We start from the raw sequence: 20,681 nt of genomic DNA on the forward strand, positions 1-20,681 counted from the left end.
TTGTCAGTTTGGCACATAATGAAACGAACAACTAACAAAATGGAGCAAAATTAAAAACAAATCTATAGCGCAAAGAGACCTGAAATGTTTATAGCGTCCGTTGATTGGGTGCTGTCCGATCAGTGGGCATTTTACCCTACCCAAGGTACCAGTGCGAAGGAGGTATCGGTGTCTGTATGGTGGCCGTGTATCGTATTATAGGTATATGTATAGTAATCCCGTGCATGGTGAGCATGGGAGGCAGGCGGAGAATCGGCCTTTCACTTCACCGGAGCTGAGAGAGCAATGTCATTGGAAATCCACGATAGTCCAGTTGACAATTTTCTCTCGAGCTGATCGCTGCTCTCACATTTGATATATATTTATATACAGTACACAGGATAAGTTTACTCACGGATACCATATATTCTTCGATACTTTCGTCCTCTTTCCACATTTTGGGTGAGTTGAGCTGTTCTTCGTCTGATTGTATCGAACATTTTTAAATGGACGCGAATCGTCTAAATAGGAAATAGAAAATTTGGATGATTTCATTAAAGTATCAAATCGATGCTGGTGTATAGGAGTGCAAAACTTAGTTCACGGAAACGTTATCATTTTATTTCACGTGTCAATGTGGATTTCACATTTTGTAGCTATCTTTCTTATCGAGAAACACATATTTACGAGAAACACGATACGATAACTTTTTGAAAAACTAATCTTTTTTTTCATTACAAACTGATAAGATTGATAAATCTGTGACTTGAACGGATTCGCCCAGCCTTTCTAAAACCTGTTTCACTTTATTATGCGCTAACGTTTGTTCACACTTTTATTATGCCTCTTTAAGATCATTGAACTTAAATGAATTTCATAAAGCACATTTTCCTGATAAAAATCACCAGCACTGCGTATCAATTTTTAAATTTTTTACAAGAAATTGTAAACCGGTCCTCTCAACGACCGTCATAAATTACGTATACCTAGAGTTTTATTTTGTAACACTATAAGCAAACGGTGGGTTCACGTTTTGCAACGTTTTCGTTTGATCGAAGTATTTTTCCTGCACCCACGTTGTGTTTCGCAACTCCACTGACATGTTGAAAAATGTTTGCGAGACGCGTTGGCTAGAAATTCGATTCCTGATCTGATTTTATGCGTCAAATGCGGTCAAGCCGCAACCGCGCTCCGCATCAAATAATACGACCGTGGATCAGCAAAGCGACGAAGATATTTATCGTAAAAACGAGTCGCGTTATCCGTGCCCCACAATTACGTGTGCTTGATAATACTCGTCCCGTGTCTGTGATTCGAATGCGTAAAAAGAGGAAGGATGCTGCACGGAGGATTTTGTTTTCATTCTTTTTATTTTTTCCTCGTTCAAACGGGCAAAAATATTTCAGGCTTTACGCACGCGTGTGTGTATTATGTACGTGTACGCACGTATGCATAATGCTGTGGATGGAATATGAGCGCCGAAAAGTTGTCTGACTTGTTCCCCGATATATCCACCTCTATAACCGAGCCACGTGCTTGACGCTCTACCTAGGAGTCTTCTTGGCTCTACCGATACCTGAGAGTTTGGTGTGCCAGCAGTGGCAGACCAGGTGGGAACCAGCAACGATTTCGTTTCTTACCTCCAAAACTCTCCTTGATCGGTGTGCTCAAAACTGACGAATGTTTTAGTCAGCTCTGCGTTGAATGTGGTTTAGAGGATTTTCCAAGTCGGGACAGAACGAAAAAAGAAACAGCGTCAATCGTTGTAATCGATTTCTGTTGGAAATTACTTCTTGTTATTTATTTATTTCTTTGATTTTTTTTTCCAAACATAAATTTCACCAAGTGCCTGATATCTCCTTCAAATTATATTTTAATCTGTAGTATTGAAAAGTGTTGACCAATATCATTTTTTCGAATACGAACTCCGAGTTTTTACGTTAATCACTTTACGCCAGGGTGAAGATTGAGATTTATAGTGCAGGTGGCCCAGTAAAAAGAAACTAAAAACCACAATCACTGCAATGGCACCTACGATCACCACACAATCACTTCAGATAATTAATCCGTATCTCAATCAACGCGTACCTTTAAGTTGTCATTGTATTCTTTGAGATTACCTACCAAAGAAGCAAATTATATTTCCACATATCGCGCTTTAATCCCGATACTAAAGCTTAGATGATTCTTAGTACCCGTTACTCTTTTTCCTGCACGTCGGCGACGCGTTGGGTGAAATTTTCGGAAGAACGGTAAAGTTGATGTAAAAAACCGAACAGTTTGTACCGGTGAAACTGTTATGTTACCGGAACCATGGCGGTGGAAAGAGATAACGAAAAATACTGAAACGAGGAGTGATGCAGAAGTGATACGCTTGTTTGAGATTGGAAAATGACATTTTTTGCTCGTAACTTACAATTAATTGTCGCGTAGAAGATTTTAATACCTATATGTCAGCTGGAATTTGATAGACTCCGAAATTATAAAAATCTGGGTCAAATTCTAAGTATATCCGACAAATGGTTGGAGAGGAATCGTAGATGTAGCGTTTTGAAAATTACTATTCTCATTTCGAACTTAAATCTGAAAACCATCGAAAGACGCGAAAACAACCTACAATAACGATGTTTTTTTTTTTGTTAACAACATTTATTTTTCTGGTCGATTGAACTTGGAAAAATTAATGAATGCGATACCCCCGCTGCTGTGACGCGTGGTTGCATAGCGCAGTATATTCATCGTGAGTTGATCCCGGTAATTTATGGATAAAATACTCTCGTTCACGTTGTAGTTACTGCTGTATTCGGATTATATTGATATACGAACTATACGCAGCGCGTTATAACATTTTTTGATTATTTTTCAGGTAATTCATGCCCAGTCAGCAAGCAAAATGAGTTGAAAAACATTAGAATTGTATAAAAAAAAAAAAAAAACACTAGAGTTCAATCATTTTGGGCGACCTAATGATCAAAGCTTCACTCAAATTATCGATATCTTACAAATTAGATTGTTTTATTGTATTGTATTGAAACGGTTTCACTTTCTTTACCTAATTTTTGATTAAATAAATCATTATAAGCTATACAAAAGAATATAATGGTAAACTTGAGGCTAAATATTTAGTACCGTTGTATTTCTTGTGTAATCGGAACTTAGCATAAGCGGAAACTTATATTTTCGATGAAGTTTCATATGCATGTAGCATCCTTAATAATGGTTATAGAAACTTGGTTTAAAAAATGCAAAATTGAACCGAACTACATCCGCTCTTTTTCTTTTTATTGCAGAATTTCTTCTCCAAGAGATCGTTTCGATCGAATCCCCTGAAACGAACGAAAAGCGTGACGAAACTCGAACGGCAAAAACAACGCGGAGCGGCCGGACTGAGGGGTTGCCGTTCGCACGAGTCGCTTCTCTGCGGACAAGCTGTGACCTCGATGGACTTGGCTGCTGTTACGCCTCTGCATCCGAGCCTCCTTGGCCGACAGCATTGTTTCCAAGTAACGCCTAGCAGCGGTGTGCCGAAGTACTTTAGCTGCAAGACCGCCCACGAGAGGGATCAGTGGGTTCACAGGTAAGCTGCAAGTGCTGCAACCACCATTTTTATCCACCGCTACACCGTTGAGGAGATGCAGATTGTTGTTGTGACCGACCGTATATGCACGTATGCTTGGCCACAGTGACGCTGCGACGGCTAATTTTCTCGACGAGTCGGTTACGCCGAGGATGTCGGCACGTGTAGCGTTACTTGCGTACACGCAACTTGCACCTAGTTATTTTACGCTCTTGTCGCCGTTGTCGAAACGCCAAATTTAATTTCTGGCGGAGAACACACTGATGTATGTGTGGTAGTATCGTATGCGCGACATGAAGATTAGTTTTACAAAGAGTTTATTACAGTATTGGATTTGAGGATGTTCTTGCGGTATGGTTCTAGCATTAGGAAAACGATAAAAATTTGACTGATTGTTCATTTTATCTGTATGAATGCATGTGCAAAATTTGCAGTCGATGGACTTCACGGTTTAAAAGTTATTCAACATTTAAATTAACATGGGTTCTTATGGAGTAACAGCATATTTTTGCATTTGTGAATAAAATAAAAATAGAAGTAACATTCAGATTTTATCCAAAATTTTTGTGTGTATAAATCCAATACTAAAGAATATTAATAAAAAAAATAAAAAATGGGGGGTTACGGTAGCGGTTGTCGAATTATTTATTAAAAAAGCAAGCGAAATGACCAAAACAAACTGCAGTTCGCGTTTCGTTTGTCAAAGTGAGAGAGAGGGGGTGATGCGCATAGGGATGCGCGTACGGCATTGAGGAGAGTGTGAGAGAGAGAGACGATGTGCATGCTGAACATAGTTTCTCACCGCGTGGCAGTAGGGCCAACTGTAAAATAACGAAATATCGCAGTGACATATTATTTTGACTTCTAAAAAGTCATGCAAGTGAAAATACGACTTTATTAATGATTAATAGTATATTTTATGCATTTTTAGTTATCGTTTTATGCTTCATATGCATCAAATATGTCTCATATGGGCGACGGTTTTTTTTTACAGTTGGATTCAAGTCAAATTCATGTCCGAAAGTTTTCAGTCAACCGTCACAAAATAGCAAAATTAACTAATACAATAATATCTGGAGCCGAAGAAACATGTTCGGTAACATCATTGTATTCCTTTACAACATATAAGTGCCTATGGTGCATATTTTATATTCGTAAACCGAAAAATTTCATCTATTTCAAATTTCAGTCACTTTAGTCTGGGATTGTACAACAAGAAGACAATACGTATCTTCGTACCTCATATATTATAGTTATTGTTGCAACTAATGCAGCTACGACCAAGGGTGGAGGAGTAGAAAATGAATACACAAACTGAACTTGATTCGATGCAGCGTAAGGCGGAGGCGTCAGGTCAACATAACCTCGAAATATTCAATTCTATTTTGTATAATATTTCATGTATTCCGCTTCAAACATACTCGTACGTAGAGTACCGAAGAACTTTCCGAGAGGCATAAATTGCAAAAATCAATCTCAAATCTGCTTAGCATTTCCGTTTGCGTTTACAGCAGAAACTCTGATGTACAATTAGTTCCCGACATTGAGAAGAGCGTTCTTCTGTTAAATTACTAAAATCACTAGATATGCAAGTTTCACCCCGATAATGCAGAATTAGCCTGCAACGCCACCGCCGGCCGGCCGCGAAACAAGCGCAATCTTTGTAAACATAACATAACACGTACATAACATGAAAAATTGAGCCTGATTCGTGGTTGGCGGTAGCGCTGCGGGTTGATTCTGGATTGTCAACGTAACCGATACGTCCAAAAAATTGGCTGTCTCAGAATCACTGCGGGCAAGTGTACTTTTTTGTATCGGGGCCCAGAATATATCTAAGGATGCCATCTACTGGCCGAATATCACTACAAACAATATAAGACGTTTCAATGGTGTTTTATGACAGGTTTTTGAACCCCAAGAAAACATCTTTGCTTTTTTGACGACTTCAAGTCATGTTCTATGTGGCTACAAAATACGGTATTTGGGTCACATTTAACTATATGAAAATCTCATTTCTTAATATATATGTGTCATTCGGTATTGATTCAATGTAACTAAACAAAAATTGTATCACCTACAAGACATTTCCTGTCTCTTTGTAGTCTTGTATTTTAGGTGAAACAATCAGGTCTTAATCCAATTTCGACGCCATATTGTTCTAACCACACCCCTACGTCCGCTACTTTAGAACTCATATTTTTATGTCTCGGAATCTCTTGAGATCAATTATAAGCATACGAATGTACAGACGATTCAGCGCAAGCTGTGAAGCTTTAGTTTTTGCGCACTGAATCTATACACCGCGAAAATTACGACGTAGGAGGACTTTTATGATTAAATATGGCCCGGTTGGAATAATCAATTTTGTACCATTAGATGTATTCTGCGCAACATCTTCATTCCCAATAGTACACCCTGCATTTTTCATCTTCGTCCCTTCCTTAAGTTGTTACAGTTAATTTTATTCTACTATTTTGCGATGCATTTGAATTCCTCCGTTTAATTTGTTTCGAAATATTATCTGCTGCAGCCTCCGGAAGTCCGTGCATCCGGATGAGGGTCAAAAAAGACGTACGGATAATTCCCTGCAAATATGGCTCCTGGAAGTGAAGGGCATACCCTCGAAGAAACGATACTTTTGCGAAGTTTCGCTTGATGCTGGCCTCTACGCACGGACCACTTCCAAACTTAAGGGTGAACTATGCTTCTGGGGTGCTTACTTCGATCTACCTCGTCTACCGGCCGTCAACAATATTTACGTCAATCTCTACAGAGAGGCTGACCGGAAGAAGAAGAAAGACAAAAACGTACTTATCGGTGAGCTGGACATTAGTTACCATCATTTTTTTAACACTAGGGAGTAAAGCATGCTTCCTTGGTAAAAGATGTTTTCTTAAGATCACAGATTTGAATGAAATCTATTTCAATTATTGAGATTCGAAAAATAAATCAGACTTTCCTATTTTAAACAAGGCTTTGAACATTAAGTCATTTCGACACTCTTAAATGACAATAATATATCTATTGAATTATTTTCATTTATTTCAAACGTCATTTACGAATTGTTGCCCATTTTCATCCTTCATGCTATTTTAATCAAATTAACATACAATTGTAATCTACCATAAATTTATTTAAAACTGATTAACCTTCGTTCCAGATGTGGTTGAAATATATTCGAGATTACAATGGTATGTTGTTTAGGTATAAATGGTGTTGTAGGAGATGTGGGTGACCAACACGACAAATCGAAAATTTCGTTCAAATTTTTGAAATAGTGATGTTTTTCAGACATGTGTTGTTTAATATTGCGGAAAATATGTACGAAACTACTGGGTATATTGAATGTTTGAAAAAATTACTATCTACTGTAACATTTTGAGTTATATGTGACTGATCCAAACAATAACTCATCTTTCATTTTTCTTATCATTATTTTTTTTAAGCAAAAATCTAGTGAAGTACACAGCTGTACCGATGTTTATAATTTTTTTGTGTGTAATTACTATAAAAAACAATTACTATAAAAACTAGAATATTTCAGAAAAAATCATAAATTCGTGATTTCAGTTTCCTATACAAAAATTTCTACCAGGAAAGTTTATGAAATGTTTACACCGCAGGCAAGAATGCGAGCTATGAACTTTGAGACACTCTAAAAACTTTCGACATTTGTTTTGAATTCCGAAACGTGATCGTTTGTTTAATTTTTTTTTTTTTGCCTCTTATCTTACTCTTTACCGTGGTTTGATTTATGGTACTTCGATATCTTAAATATTTCTATTATAGTTTAATCGCTAACCTGCGCACTTGTATATACATTTGTCACATTTAAATGTTTCCGCACAGTTCTTTTTTACTGATCGAAAATTGAAAACAATGAATGAAGAAGTGAAGGTCGTTGACAAAAACAAAGTACCAGCTTTCTGGAACGTTAGTAAATTCACGAAGGTCTCGAATGACATTGAGAACATGCAGTCTTACCTAACCACGACCTGATGACTAGTTGAGAATGATAAATTTGATACATAAAAGTAAACAAATTCAACAAAATACTGGTTTTAAAAACCAAAAAAGGAAGCTGCTATTTTTTTTTTTTCATTATCTTTACTCTGGGCGATAAGAAATTGATATCTGAACTCTTCTATAATTAATATACTCTTCAGGATCGGTGACAATTCCTGTCAAGGATGTGACCTCTCGTTACGTGACGGAAAAGTGGTATCAAGTGATTGGTGACAAGGGTCAGCTGAAAGAATCGCCAGCATTACGAGTCAAGTGTCGTTTTCAATCGGTCGATATTCTACCGGTCCATGTCTACCAGGACTTTTTGGAGTACTTGAAGAACGACTACAGATCGCTCTGCGAAGCTCTTGAGCCTGTGATTGGCGTTAAAGCAAAAGAGGATATAGCTACTGCTTTGGTAGCTGTCATGCAGCAGGAGAATAAGGCACCACAGTTTCTCGCCGATCTAGTCATGATGGATATCCATAGAATCGGTGAGTGTAAATCTAGTCAGGACATTTTTTAATGAATAAGAAACAACTATACTGCATATAGTTGGAATGCTGATGTAATTCGTAGACCTTCAAAATATAACGCAGAAAGGCAAAGTATACGTAGAAAAATCAAAACTTAGAAAGCTGAAACTACAGAAAGTCAAAATCTCTAAAAGTTGTCCCAATGAATAAAAATAATGTATGTATATCGAGTCAAAGTCTGGAATTGTGTGAATTCTATTGTATTTATATTTTTGATTTCTATACTTTATCTTCCTACAATTTGTTTTCTCCACATTTAGACCTTCTACCTATAATCATTTTGTATTATAACCCTTTAATTTTTCAATCTTCCTGCATTTTTACCCTCACATCGTATAGATTTTGGTTCCATAACACTGAAAATCAAAATCATCAGACGCCCACTCACAATTCAAGTAATATACATGTTAAAAAAAACAATTTTAGTATCATTAAAAGATTAAGGTTAAAGTATTTTGTTTTTATTCTCAATGCCCTTTTTCTCAGTATAAAATCATTTCCTTATTATTCTATACGCACTACTTAATTTACTTACCAAATTACTTTTTTGTGTTTCAGATGACGAAAGATTAACTTTCCGTGGTAATTCGCTAGCAACCAAAGCAATGGAAGCGTATCTGAAGTTGACAGGGGATGAATACCTTCAGAAAACTCTTTGTGCTGCTGTACGAGGTGCAGCTGAAGGTGGAGACTGCGAGGTAGATCCTCTGAAGGTGGCTTCCGCTGCGGCGCTTAAAGCGCAACAGCACAATCTTCGAGTGGCGGTAGAAACTGCTTGGAACAAAATATTGGCCAGTCACACTCACTTCCCAGTCGAATTGAGAGAGTGCTTTAGAATATTCAGAGAACGTCTCAATGAGATGGGTCGCCTCGATATCGCTGACAATCTGATATCAGCCTCCATATTTCTCCGGTTCCTTTGTCCAGCCATTCTCAGTCCCTCTCTATTCAAAATCACCGATGGTGAGTTGATTTTGCTTTATTTCACTCTTTAATGCGTACAGTAAAATCAGTTGTGATGAAGTTTCCTTTTTATTATTGTCTCCTGATTTGGGAGGTTAACTATTATTACCTGAGTAACGAAAGACCTTTGACGCTCTGTAAAATGCAAAAGTTTATTTCTGAATTTGGAATGTGTTACTCGTATGCTTTGAATAACTATTTTATGAGCTTGAAAAGCTCGTACATTTCTGGCACTTGAATTAAATCATATCGTCTTGTATTTTTTCAGAACATCCAAACGAGAAGGCTGCTAGGAACTTGACATTGGTAGCAAAGACTTTGCAAACATTAGCAAATTTCACAAGGTTCCAAGGAAAAGAGAACTTTATGGAATTCATGAATGATTTCTTGGAGCGAGAGGCTTCAGCGATGAAAAATTTCTTGCAGTTGATAAGCGTGAGTTGATTTCCTCTGTCGAATATGTCCCCCCTTCTCTTTTTACCAGTCAGTACGTCACACCAGCTTTTTTTTCTCTCTTACAATGATTTCAGAGCCCGTTACCAAAAGACGCTCCGTCAAATAACTCATTGGAATTCGAAGGCAACATAGACCTTGGCAAGCAATTATCCCTGCTGCATTCGCTGTTGAGGGAGAGCGGATCAGCAATAAGTGCTCTGCCTCAGCTGGGTGGAATCCTCGACAAGATATCGCTGGCCCTCGAGCAGCCAGGGCCAAGTTCTTCAGTGCCAACGACTCCGCGATACCCAAATCTGCAGAACAACATTTTCCGGTACAATGATCCAACGATTGCAAACAGCAACACAAACCTGTCTATATCGGCGACGTCCACCATTAGTAATCACAGCACTCTGAATGGTACCTCCAGAGATGGCAGCGAAGTAATGCAGTCGAACACCCTTGGCCACAACAGCTCTCGCAGTCCGAATGTTGTGCGTGCAGCGACACTGCCCAGAAACGCTTATCTACCCGGTAATGGTAAACTCCAGCTGCAGATAAGTGGTGACGATTATCCATTGGAATCAACAGCCTTTGTCTCTCGATCCCCAACCCCGATGGCCAGGCAACACAGGCACTTGACCTCGAACAGGAGCGGACCAGGTTACAGACTGACGGCTAGCACCAGCCTGGCGAATGTTAACCATTGCCAAAATAATCCGACGAGTCCGATGAGGTCGGAGAGCCATTCGAATCTCAAAGATTCTAACTACAATATCAACACGCATGGTAACGTTAGTAATAACGGATCCATCGGGCAGCACCATCGGCACAATATAGCCAGGCTCCAGAGTCTCGATATCAACGATCAGGACAATTATAATCATAATTACAATGTATCGAGGTCGGGGAGCAAGACACACTGTCATAAGGAAGAGAACGCCAACCAGGCACAAAACTACAACAACATATCGAAGACCACGATTAACGCTAATGTTAATCCTCACGTCACACTGTCCATCAATCAGCCGAACAACAACTATTCGAAAACCTCAAGCCTTACAGTCCCGACTAACGGAAATCTTGACGAGCTTTCGGACCTTCTCAGGTATTTTATACGTTTCTTTTGATTATATTTTTTATTTCGCTGCTTACAAATGTCATTTTGTCTCCGCGCACGTGAAACTGTTGCTAACTTGATAATGAAAATTTGGATTGCTAATCACATATCCTTTGTACATGATCACTAACAGTTTCGTATGAATCAGACCTGTTGTCTCAACTAAAAGTCAGGAAAAGAGAAAAATCCCTTTTAAAAATCTCCAGAAGTGGTATTTGCGTCAATGATTGGAAACACAAATGAACCATCATCCGTACTACGCAATACAAACGAATCTGTGCCATTTCGAAAAAAAGTAGCTAAGGTATAATATTGTAAGAAAAAGTTTTATGATTAAAAAGTTTAAAATGATTAAACCGTGGTATTTTTGATCCGATTCTAATGTATTTCGGTTCATATTTTTCACACATAGATCTCCAAAGATCGCTTGAAAGAAATTTTAAGAATTATAGTAGCCTGTAGAGTGGATAAAAATCGATTACTATAAATACAGTTCAGCAGTAGTTCATCACAATTATATTTGCGCGTCTTAACTATACTTTGAAGTAAGATTCCTTGCATATATTCGAGACAATTCTTGGGAATTCAGTTAGCGAGCATAATGAGCCCGAAAATCATTCAGATTGGTTTGAGAACACCAAAGTTCGTTCATTTTCAAGTTTCTGTAATTAAGAAACCATTTCTCAAATTGTTGACATTGTAGCTTGTGTTATTCAAATGTTCTTATAATTATTTCTATTACATAGTTGGGATGTCACTTTATTTGTCTTCACCATCATCCACGCAACTAACATAGCTAGAGATTTTTCAAAAATTCTACTAATTTATTTATTTATTTCAACGTCAATGGGACAAGCCCAAATGCGAAATAATTTGGAATAATTCTTCCATATACGCAACATAGCAGAAAAAATAGATTAAAAACATGAAAATTAAATGATAACAAAATTATGTGTTGCATGTCTACGTAAATGGATTGATAAGTTTCCTTCTCTTTTCCCAAGTTTTGATTCAGCCGATTCCTCCTCAATTCTAAATTTCATTCTCTGTTTACCGCATGACACGCACGTCCTTTCCTGTAACTATGGAGCATCTTGTGTTCGGATTTCACTCCTACTAACGTAATTTCTCATACAGGTACGCCGATGACGAAGTATCAGAGTCAAAGTCTCAGAAGGGATCGCAAATCTCTATCTCACAGTTGAGTAATGTCGCATCGTCAGGATACCAGAGTTTTGCTGCTTACAGTCAAAGTTCGAGTCCCGTTGATCTGAGCAACAATGCCAATGCTCATATACTGAATGCTGCACCACTGGCTTTCGCGAATCCAGTTTATCACCTGGAAGCGACGCACGGGAGGAACGAAAGGAGAGGAAGTACCAGTTCGGAGGAACGGGACGGAGGGGGTGGAGTCGAGGGAGTTCGAGGTGTCGACCTCAGCCCATCTCCGCCGCCACAACCGATACGAAATGTTGCAAGGAATGGCCAATCACAATGGCGGTACGCCGCTGTTGCGCATCGAACGGGCTCTGACCAGCCGCAAGGTGTCTGCTGCCCCAAATTGAGACGGCGGTTATCCCTAGACTCAACTAGAGACTTGTCCGATACCAGCGAAGAAGAGAGCTGTGCTACCAGGCGAAGCAAATCCCGAAGCCACAAGAGTATCGATCAGGTAAATTTCGATATCAATTTGTAGAAGTAATTTGTTTCTCCAAACTTTTATTCTTTTGGACGAATGATTGGTTTATTTTTTTACTGTAACTCCTAGTGGTATTCGATTAATTTGTAGTTGAGCTGAAATGCTCGTATTAATTTGTCAATCAGATTGATGGAAGTGTCTTACGTATCTGAAGGATTTCGTACAGTTTTCTCATAAATGATAATCATTATTTGATATATTTGACGAAGGTAGACTGTTTCCATGTTGCTATTGATAAAGCTTATGGCAAAATTTAGGCGTCGTTTAAAATGATTTGGGACAAAATCCAGTATTTGAAAGCTATTCTAGTCTACTAGGTACATATTTCGTTTTCACTGCTGAAATACAGTGTAAATAACATTCAAAAAAAAAAAAAAAACCAACATAGATTCGAAGCTCGAAAAACATTAAAGTTTTATCAATAATAATCTTCAAATGTAATTAACCAGGGAGTGAAAGCATGGTTTTTATTTTAACGCCAACGTTTTGTGAAACGAATATTACACATTATGTCAGAATTGATGGTTTTGATTCAAAATATTGCATGCAAGGTAACGGTCTACTTTTTCACTTGCGTTTGCAGATCTCGAATTATTATTTCTGCAAATAATCAATTCATTGTTTCATTTGATTGAAAAAAGTTTCAATAAAGGATATTAAATTTAAACATAATGATATCATTTCAGAAAATTGTCAACAGTGATGCATTTTTAGTCACTTGAAAATACTCTTGATTTGCGGCTATCAATTTTCAGCAGTCGGGGTGTAAAATGTCAACTGTGCATCCGTTCCAGCAGAGTTAATACTTAAGATATCTACCAATATCCATCAACAAATTTGTGGTTACATTTTGAAAATTAAATCCAAACGACTCAAGATCGTTATTCTATTTCTCTCTAAATCAGTATTCACTATCAAATCACCAACTTGTCAATCATTTGTCCTTTGTAATTAACATACGGAACATATTTATCCAACGACATTACCTGGACAGATTCATTAGTATAAAATATTACATGTGGAAGCTACCTTTCGTAACTAACAAGCTCCGTCAATTATTAATTTCCAGTACGAGGTGGAAATCGAAAGGCTGCAAAGCAGCGTAGACAGACTGAGAGCTCGTTTAGGAACTCCTGAAGACGCAGATGTAGACAGCCCGGTGCCTGATTCCAAGATGAAGAGCATTATCTCAAGGTACTTTGCTGCCGCAATAAGCCCTTTACTTTGCTCGAGCGTAATTTTTCCTCCCGTTTCTTTACCCATCGCCCTTCAGCTTCCGATGATTGTACGTCTTCTGTCGGTGTCTCTGAAATTAGTTTTTTCTCTCACATTACGAGTGATCTCCACAATGTTGGCGTTCAAGTGAAGATCGGGTCTGCAGTCTGGTCAAGAAATTGTCAAGACTAACAAATTTGCAATTACTTGGCATTGCTTTGACGAAAACGATGCCGAACGTCGGGAAAAATAGATGTTAACTGACTTTAGCAATGTACGTTAGTATCGAAATTGTTCGACTCAAGAAGCTGGCTAATTATGTCTAATTCAAATCAAAAACCTGCTGTAACGCAGGTGAGGAAGCATTTTTTTTTTAGCAAAATCTTCCACAATAGTACCGATTTCACCATGTGAAGGTTTTTGGGTAACACCCAAAGAAATCATATGGGAATGAAATTAACTGTATTTTATAAGAATTGGATGAACCGAATGTTTTGCGCATGAAAAAATGATACAATAATGCGATCCTTCGGTATTGTTTATATTTAACTAAATTTCCTTCTATTACAACTTTCAAACGGATAATTCGTTACTTTTTGATTCATAGTCACTTTTTTTGATCAGACAGTAAACCGAATACAATTTCCACTTCAGAACTTTAGTCAGCATACAATGTATCGATTTTTCGACAATCATATATTTTTGGATTGTCTTCACTGCAGGGGATTCAATAGTGAAATTTATGTCGACTATACAAATCGTCAGTCGCATATCTGTAACACCGTCATATTCCTATACTTTCACTCTATGAAATTAATCTTATAAATATATTTAATTCATTGTGTGTTCCTGTGCATTTTATCCGCTGCATTTGGTATACTCTGGCTTGATCTGGATCTTGGTGTAAGAGTTATCTATATTCCTAAGCTTCTTACATTTCACGTACATCACAATCACTACAGGCTTTGATACTCACTCTCCACCATATCAATCGTCACTCGCCAATTCACCACATTATTCTTTTTCAAAATATATCTATTTCTCGTATCATTCTTCTGATATACACGGATGACTGACGTCACGGATATGTCCGAATACTCTGATAGTTCCAATTTGGACGAATTATTCTTACATGTAATGCATCGACACCGATTCACCATGACGATTTATGTTCAGTTTGCATAAGATTGCATGTCCGTTCATTCAACAGTCACAACAATGTAGAGGAAAGTAGCTTAATACAGAGAGGCGTTTTCTTCCATAACTTCAAAAATACAGATTACTCAAATTGCAAGTTGTATTTCAGATATGTCAGAAGTATTGCGTAAAGATATCAATCCAAGGGTGTAAAAATTTTCTCCAAACAAATTATACGCCTTTCCTTTGCCATCGTACAAGAAACAACGAAGAATTGTACGAAATATGAAATTGCAAATCATAATTTGTCGAGACTAACTGATACAGTTACATTTAAGTCGTGATAAATTTTCATGATTCCCAATCGCACTGTGTGAATTTGAATTGGAATCGCATTAAAAAGGCTGGTCGACATATGAAACAAATTTTTTTGTACTACCATAAGTTGCTTCTTCTGTTCTCAGCATTCTTGATTATTAAAACCTGTCTTTTTTTCAACACGAATATTTGCAGGTGTCTTAAGTTGCTTTGGATCTGGTTGATAACTTTAAACGTGATATTGAGTCTCACCGGAAAATTCTTCTTTTCGTTTGAAGGTTGATCACTGTGGAGGAGGAACTTCGACGAGAACAGCAAAAAATGTCAGCAAAATTATCGTTCAAACAGCGCGTGATTGACGCGCAAGAACAACAGATCGCTGCACTGGATGCAGCCAATTCTCGCCTCATAACGTCGAACACCAGATTGTTAACTGCGCTTAGTACTCTAAATCAACGATACAACGCCACTCCCCAGACCACAAATGAGGCAACGGCTCTACTTCAAAACATTGCTGATATTGCTAGCGAACTGAAGAGTTCATCGTGTTAAATGGCTAAATCAGATAATGTCTTGTTAACATTGAGCACCGAATTGCATATTGTATACAAATTAGGTTGAGTTGTAATTGAGTATATAAAATAATAATTCTGTGGTTAATAATTAAATCTGGTGAGAAAAATGTCAGTTTTCTTTTCTACCGTTGCAAAGTTTTATCCCTAACTCTGAATATCGTAGCGGTTCCATTTTTTTTAGTGATTTTGAAGGTTTTTTCTTTCAACTCCTTTTTTTTTTTTTATTTGTTATTTCATATTATTTTTTGTATTATGATTTTTGATCGTAGGTTTTGTTTTTCAAACTATGTAAACGTTTGACACAATATAATTAGTACTTGCGTCATTGACCTTCACGAGGAGCGAAGTAGAGGCTATTTAGATATTAGACATTGAAAATAGAGATAAATATTTGATATAGAAAAACGATTTTTGTCAAATTATTGTAAGTAGCGTTGTTTAGTTTATTTATATTCATAAATATACACATAAATACACATAATATATGTATATAATACATATTTATTATGTATATGTATTAGGGTGTCCCTAAGAAAAAAAACTGAGACAATGAGGGTTGTATTTCAAGTTGAAAACAAAATTTTCACCCAGTAAACAAATTTTCTTATTGCACGTTGCAATTGTTTACGAAAAAATTATAAACAATTTTGAGTTGAAATTTGTTTTCTACATAACAATTCAAGATCAAATCTATTCATAGCAATAATTTTGTGACTTAAATAATATGTTCATAATTTTTTTTTTACAAACAATTAGAACTGTGCAATAAGAAAATTTGATTGTTGCATGAAAATTTTGTTTCTAATTTGAAGTACAATCTTCATAGTCTCAAAGTTTTCTTCTTCCACAATTTTTTTCGTATCAATTTCAAGCATTTAAGCCCCTGCGAGCATCAAAATTCAAAAACAACCCGATTAACCCGTTGTTGCACGGTGGTACATACGTATCTAATACCTATGTTCCATGACTCTGACTCCAGATTCGTGACCAGCGAACCCGAGAACCTCCGAAACGTCCCTTAAACATAAAAAATATGGTTTACAAAAAGGTGTGAAACAAAGCGCGAAGGACCATCCTGATACATACATAGACATATATACACATATATAAAAATAATGACGACCTTGTAATATTATAAACTGATCATCGGATCATTGTAATGAAGATCGAATCAGCCTCTGCTATGTGTAAAAAAATCAATTCAAACAACGAGCATTTCGAGTTATTTTGCATGAAAGATCAAAAAACGCACTCCGATATAGCATGATACATTAAATTGACTAACGCAATTCTATTTCTGAGACAGTATGAATGACAGAAAAAGGGACAAAAAACAGCGTTCAGATTGCCAGAGGTAGTAATACATAGTTACAGTACCTACATAGGTATAATATACGCATAAGTAATTGATTATCCATAGTAAAGATTCACATCATTAAGTAAAATTGGATAGAAACAAGTCAAAGATAATGAAATAGTAATTGACTCTTTGATGAAACATCATTTGTGACTTTGACGTATATTGTATGAGTACATAAATTTTGCACGATTCGAAAGCTGACGTAGTCATAGTTAATTCACGGTTTTATATTCTATAATAGTTATTATTATTATTATTATTGTTATTATTATTCGGAGTATTATCTATAATTTGTGACACTGTATTGTGTGCGTGTGTACAATTATAATTATGACTACTTTCATGTCTACAACAATTTCAAGCGTGGTTCTATTGTAAGGTGACCAGACAGGTTGAAACACATTGAAAATATTCTATTGTGTAAATAACCCTAGTTGGTAGTTCAAAAGTTGGATTTTTTTTGTGTCTGGTTACATGTAATAATAGAATGAAGATACGAGTTACGTGTCGGGGATTCATTCTGTTCGTATATTACAAATCACATAAGTTTCTTAACGCAGTCTTATGTGAATTGAAATACGAAGTACGAAGAATGAGACCTAGCTTTCACGTATTACGAAACGCAATTGAATAATTTGGTTTGCTTAGATCTGTTGTAAAACTTGAAACCCAGTAAAAATAATTGTAATTTATGAACTTGTGAAATGATGATATTTGTCTTCTAGGGGGCATGATTATCGCAATGGCAAATAAATTTGAAGCAGTAATAGGTCACATCTCATCCATGTTGCGATACTTCGGGTTTAAAAGACCTTACTTCATTATGCCGCAAGCATTGTCAAAAAAGCTTATCGAATGTACTAAAACCTTATATGTATGCGCTTGCATAAACTGTGCTTTCAGTATATTCGATCTTGTAGATCACTCAAGTATTTCATTTTCGTACGTATAATTGCTTTGGCAGTCTCCTAGTGAAGTTTCGTCGTCTTGATGAAGAAAAAATATTTTGTAAATTTCCCCAAACAAGGTTATTTATTTTGTAGTTTTTACCAAAGATGAAAGAGCTCGTATTGTATAAAATTCTCTCATTATGTATAGATATTAGTTTCTTTGTATCTAATAATTGCTGTAGTATTTATAGATTATTACTATTATGATTATTATATTCTTTATGTCCAATATACAAATAATTATTTAATTGTTTTACTTTAACAGCCATCCCTTGTTATATTATATAATTATCATTATTTTAATTATATCAACTATAACGAGATCATTGTACCTACAACGTGCGTAACAGAGTTATGATTTTGCTTGTTCCGTTGAAAGTATTATATTTTTCTTCTCTATTAGTACAACATTATCTTTATTAATCTAATAAATACGTCGCGATGATTTTCGAGAGTTGTTCTATTTTTATTTATATTTATTTAGTCTTACTTTTTTCCAGTTATGTACGTTGAGATGGGGTACAGTTTTGTTTTCTTCTACTGTTTACAATTTATTCACAACTCGTTCTTTTCTACTTTGCGTTCGTGTAAAATCATTATACTCTCCAGTCAACATTGATAATCGTAAAATTAATATATAAACACTGTTTACTAAATGTAACGAATGTAATAGCGAATGATTATTTAATATAAATGATTTTCAAGTATGTATAATAATAAGTTTGCATACTATCTGTAATAGTATAATATAGATCTTCACTTAGATTTACGGATACAGCAATCATGGATATTATGAACAAATAAACAAGATTATAGTCACCCCGATTATTACCTGCTATAATAAAATTCACCCCGATCCCGCAGAATTTCGGCCTCAAGGGTAAGAAACGTGAAAGCTAGAAAATATGAAACAAAGACTCAAGCGGTACAATTGAAGTTGATCAAAATGAGGAACGAAATACCAATTGTTGGACGTTCTCCCTATTTAAAGTGTTGACCAATTTGGATGGGTACAAATCACAACAATAGTAAATCAAAAACTGCAATAGAATGAATAAATATTGTTCCCTTTACAATTATGTACTGTCATTTTCGATAAATAACCATCCAAATTGTTATCCCTAGAGAATCCACAGCTGAAAAATTTTCTTGTATACTAATTATCTTTATTTAATCTCTCAGTTAATTTCTTATCATCAAATCGCAAAAAATAAGGCGTTTGTATATTATTTACAAAAAATTGACAAATTTTGGAAATAGCTAAAATCAATTTATCGTCGTAAACTCAGATATCGACGTAATTTCATGAGACAAAACGATATGGCACATGCTCAAAAATGGAATGTTGTAGTGTTACGTCCGGCGCAGAGTGGTCAAAAAGCCCGAATTCCTGGTCAAAACTAATAACTCAAATATTTCTCAGTGAAAATTGCTAGTATTACTATGCTTATAGTTTTTTGGCTGGCTGATTTTGAAAATGAATGCAAAAATGCGAAATTCAAAATGGCGGACCCGAAACGGCGGATATTTTTTACAAAAAATGGTACGAATTTTTAGAAATTCATACTGCGAATGTTTCTTGGGTCGCTGATTTCGAAAAAAAAAAACAAAAATGCAAAATTCAAAATGGCGGACGTTAAATGGCGGATGTTTTTCGCGAAAAATGATACCAATTCGCTGAAATTCATACTAGTAATGTTTATGGGGTCGCCGATTCCGAAAACGAATGCAAAAATGCGAAATTTAAAATGGTGGACCGAAAATGGCGGGAATATTTCGTGAAAAATGGTACAACTTTGTTAAAAGTGATATTTTGTAAATTAATTTTTTCAATTCATAGAGATTTTTTTCTTATAAAACAAAGTAACATAATTTTCAAAGATACATATTAATCGCTATCTGAATTCTCATCATCGACGTCGTTTTGACGAATGACGTTGTCTGCGTCGCCTTCTTCAAAACTAAATTTTTCATAACTTAGAAGCGCGATCGCTTCAGGAAACAAACTTTTTCCCATTTTGGGAGATGCCTTTCGCAAACTCGAAATAAGCGGGTCTGAAGAAGCTAGAAGTCGGAGAAATATATCTTCAATATTTTTTTTCTCTCGAGCATTTTCGTGAGTAATGTTCGCGGTAATTCCGTACGTCTTTATTTCGCGTCTCCTGAGCTTCATCAGAGAAGTGTCTTATTTCCAAAATGGCTAATTCGACAATCCGTGGGCCATGCATAAGTACCTTATGTACGGTTGTGCACATACAACACCATGGGTATAATTCAACGAATCGATCAGCAGTCTCGTTGCAATATTTTCCAAACGAATCTACTTTGACGTTAAACCCGCGTGAAATAACTTGCAAAATTACGTGAAATCTTTTCATTAACTCAGCATCGACCCCAAGAATGCGAGCAGACGTTTCAGTGTTTTCAAAAAAACGCCGAGCCGTATTGCCGTCATTTCAGAAAACGATCCTTAATGCGGCAAGCATTTCGCCATTTCATTTTGAAATTGCAAATGACTTTTTTCAACGCCTGTCGCGAACGATCTTCGATGCGAAAAAAATGTGGTGCTTTATTGAGCAGTTTAACGCCCAAATTTTCTATAAGGGTATCGAGATTTTCGTCCCATTCCTCATGAACGGCATCAAACAGTTGCTGTCGTGTCCACTGCACAACCTCCGTCTTGGATCCCATCGTTGAAAATGCAAATATTTTACTTACTTTTTATAATCTATAAATTAGAATTATTCACTTTCATGATAATATTCAGTAGTGCGAGTCTACTGAAATTCAAATTGGACACCATGTATAT

The 20,681-nt window shown here is 36.3% G+C and overlaps 1 protein-coding gene across 15 annotated transcripts in view; it reads left to right on the forward strand.

Annotated features, from left to right (window-relative positions):
* LOC124179077 (ras GTPase-activating protein raskol) overlaps positions 1-18,700 on the forward strand; it is a 224,979-nt gene extending 206,279 nt beyond the window's left edge. For 11 of the 15 annotated variants that reach the window (XM_046563114.1, XM_046563106.1, XM_046563110.1 and 8 more), the window contains 9 exons: positions 3,270-3,556; positions 6,090-6,376; positions 7,726-8,058; positions 8,659-9,063; positions 9,332-9,498; positions 9,594-10,606; positions 11,756-12,290; positions 13,387-13,511; positions 15,266-18,700. In XM_046563114.1, coding sequence (XP_046419070.1) covers positions 3,270-3,556; positions 6,090-6,376; positions 7,726-8,058; positions 8,659-9,063; positions 9,332-9,498; positions 9,594-10,606; positions 11,756-12,290; positions 13,387-13,511; positions 15,266-15,539 — 3,426 coding nt within the window. In that variant the 3' untranslated portion in view covers positions 15,540-18,700. Of the gene's footprint in view, positions 1-3,269; positions 3,557-6,089; positions 6,377-7,725; positions 8,059-8,658; positions 9,064-9,331; positions 9,499-9,593; positions 10,607-11,755; positions 12,291-13,386; positions 13,512-14,400; positions 14,436-15,182 lie in introns of those variants that run through there. The other 4 variants (XM_046563108.1, XM_046563109.1, XM_046563112.1 and 1 more) reach the window with 4 other exon arrangements.
* Positions 18,701-20,681: the final 1,981 nt, after the last annotated feature.

Source organism: Neodiprion fabricii, chromosome 3 (assembly GCF_021155785.1).
Source record: "Neodiprion fabricii isolate iyNeoFabr1 chromosome 3, iyNeoFabr1.1, whole genome shotgun sequence".
In the NCBI taxonomy this organism is placed as follows: Eukaryota; Metazoa; Arthropoda; class Insecta; order Hymenoptera; family Diprionidae; genus Neodiprion; species Neodiprion fabricii.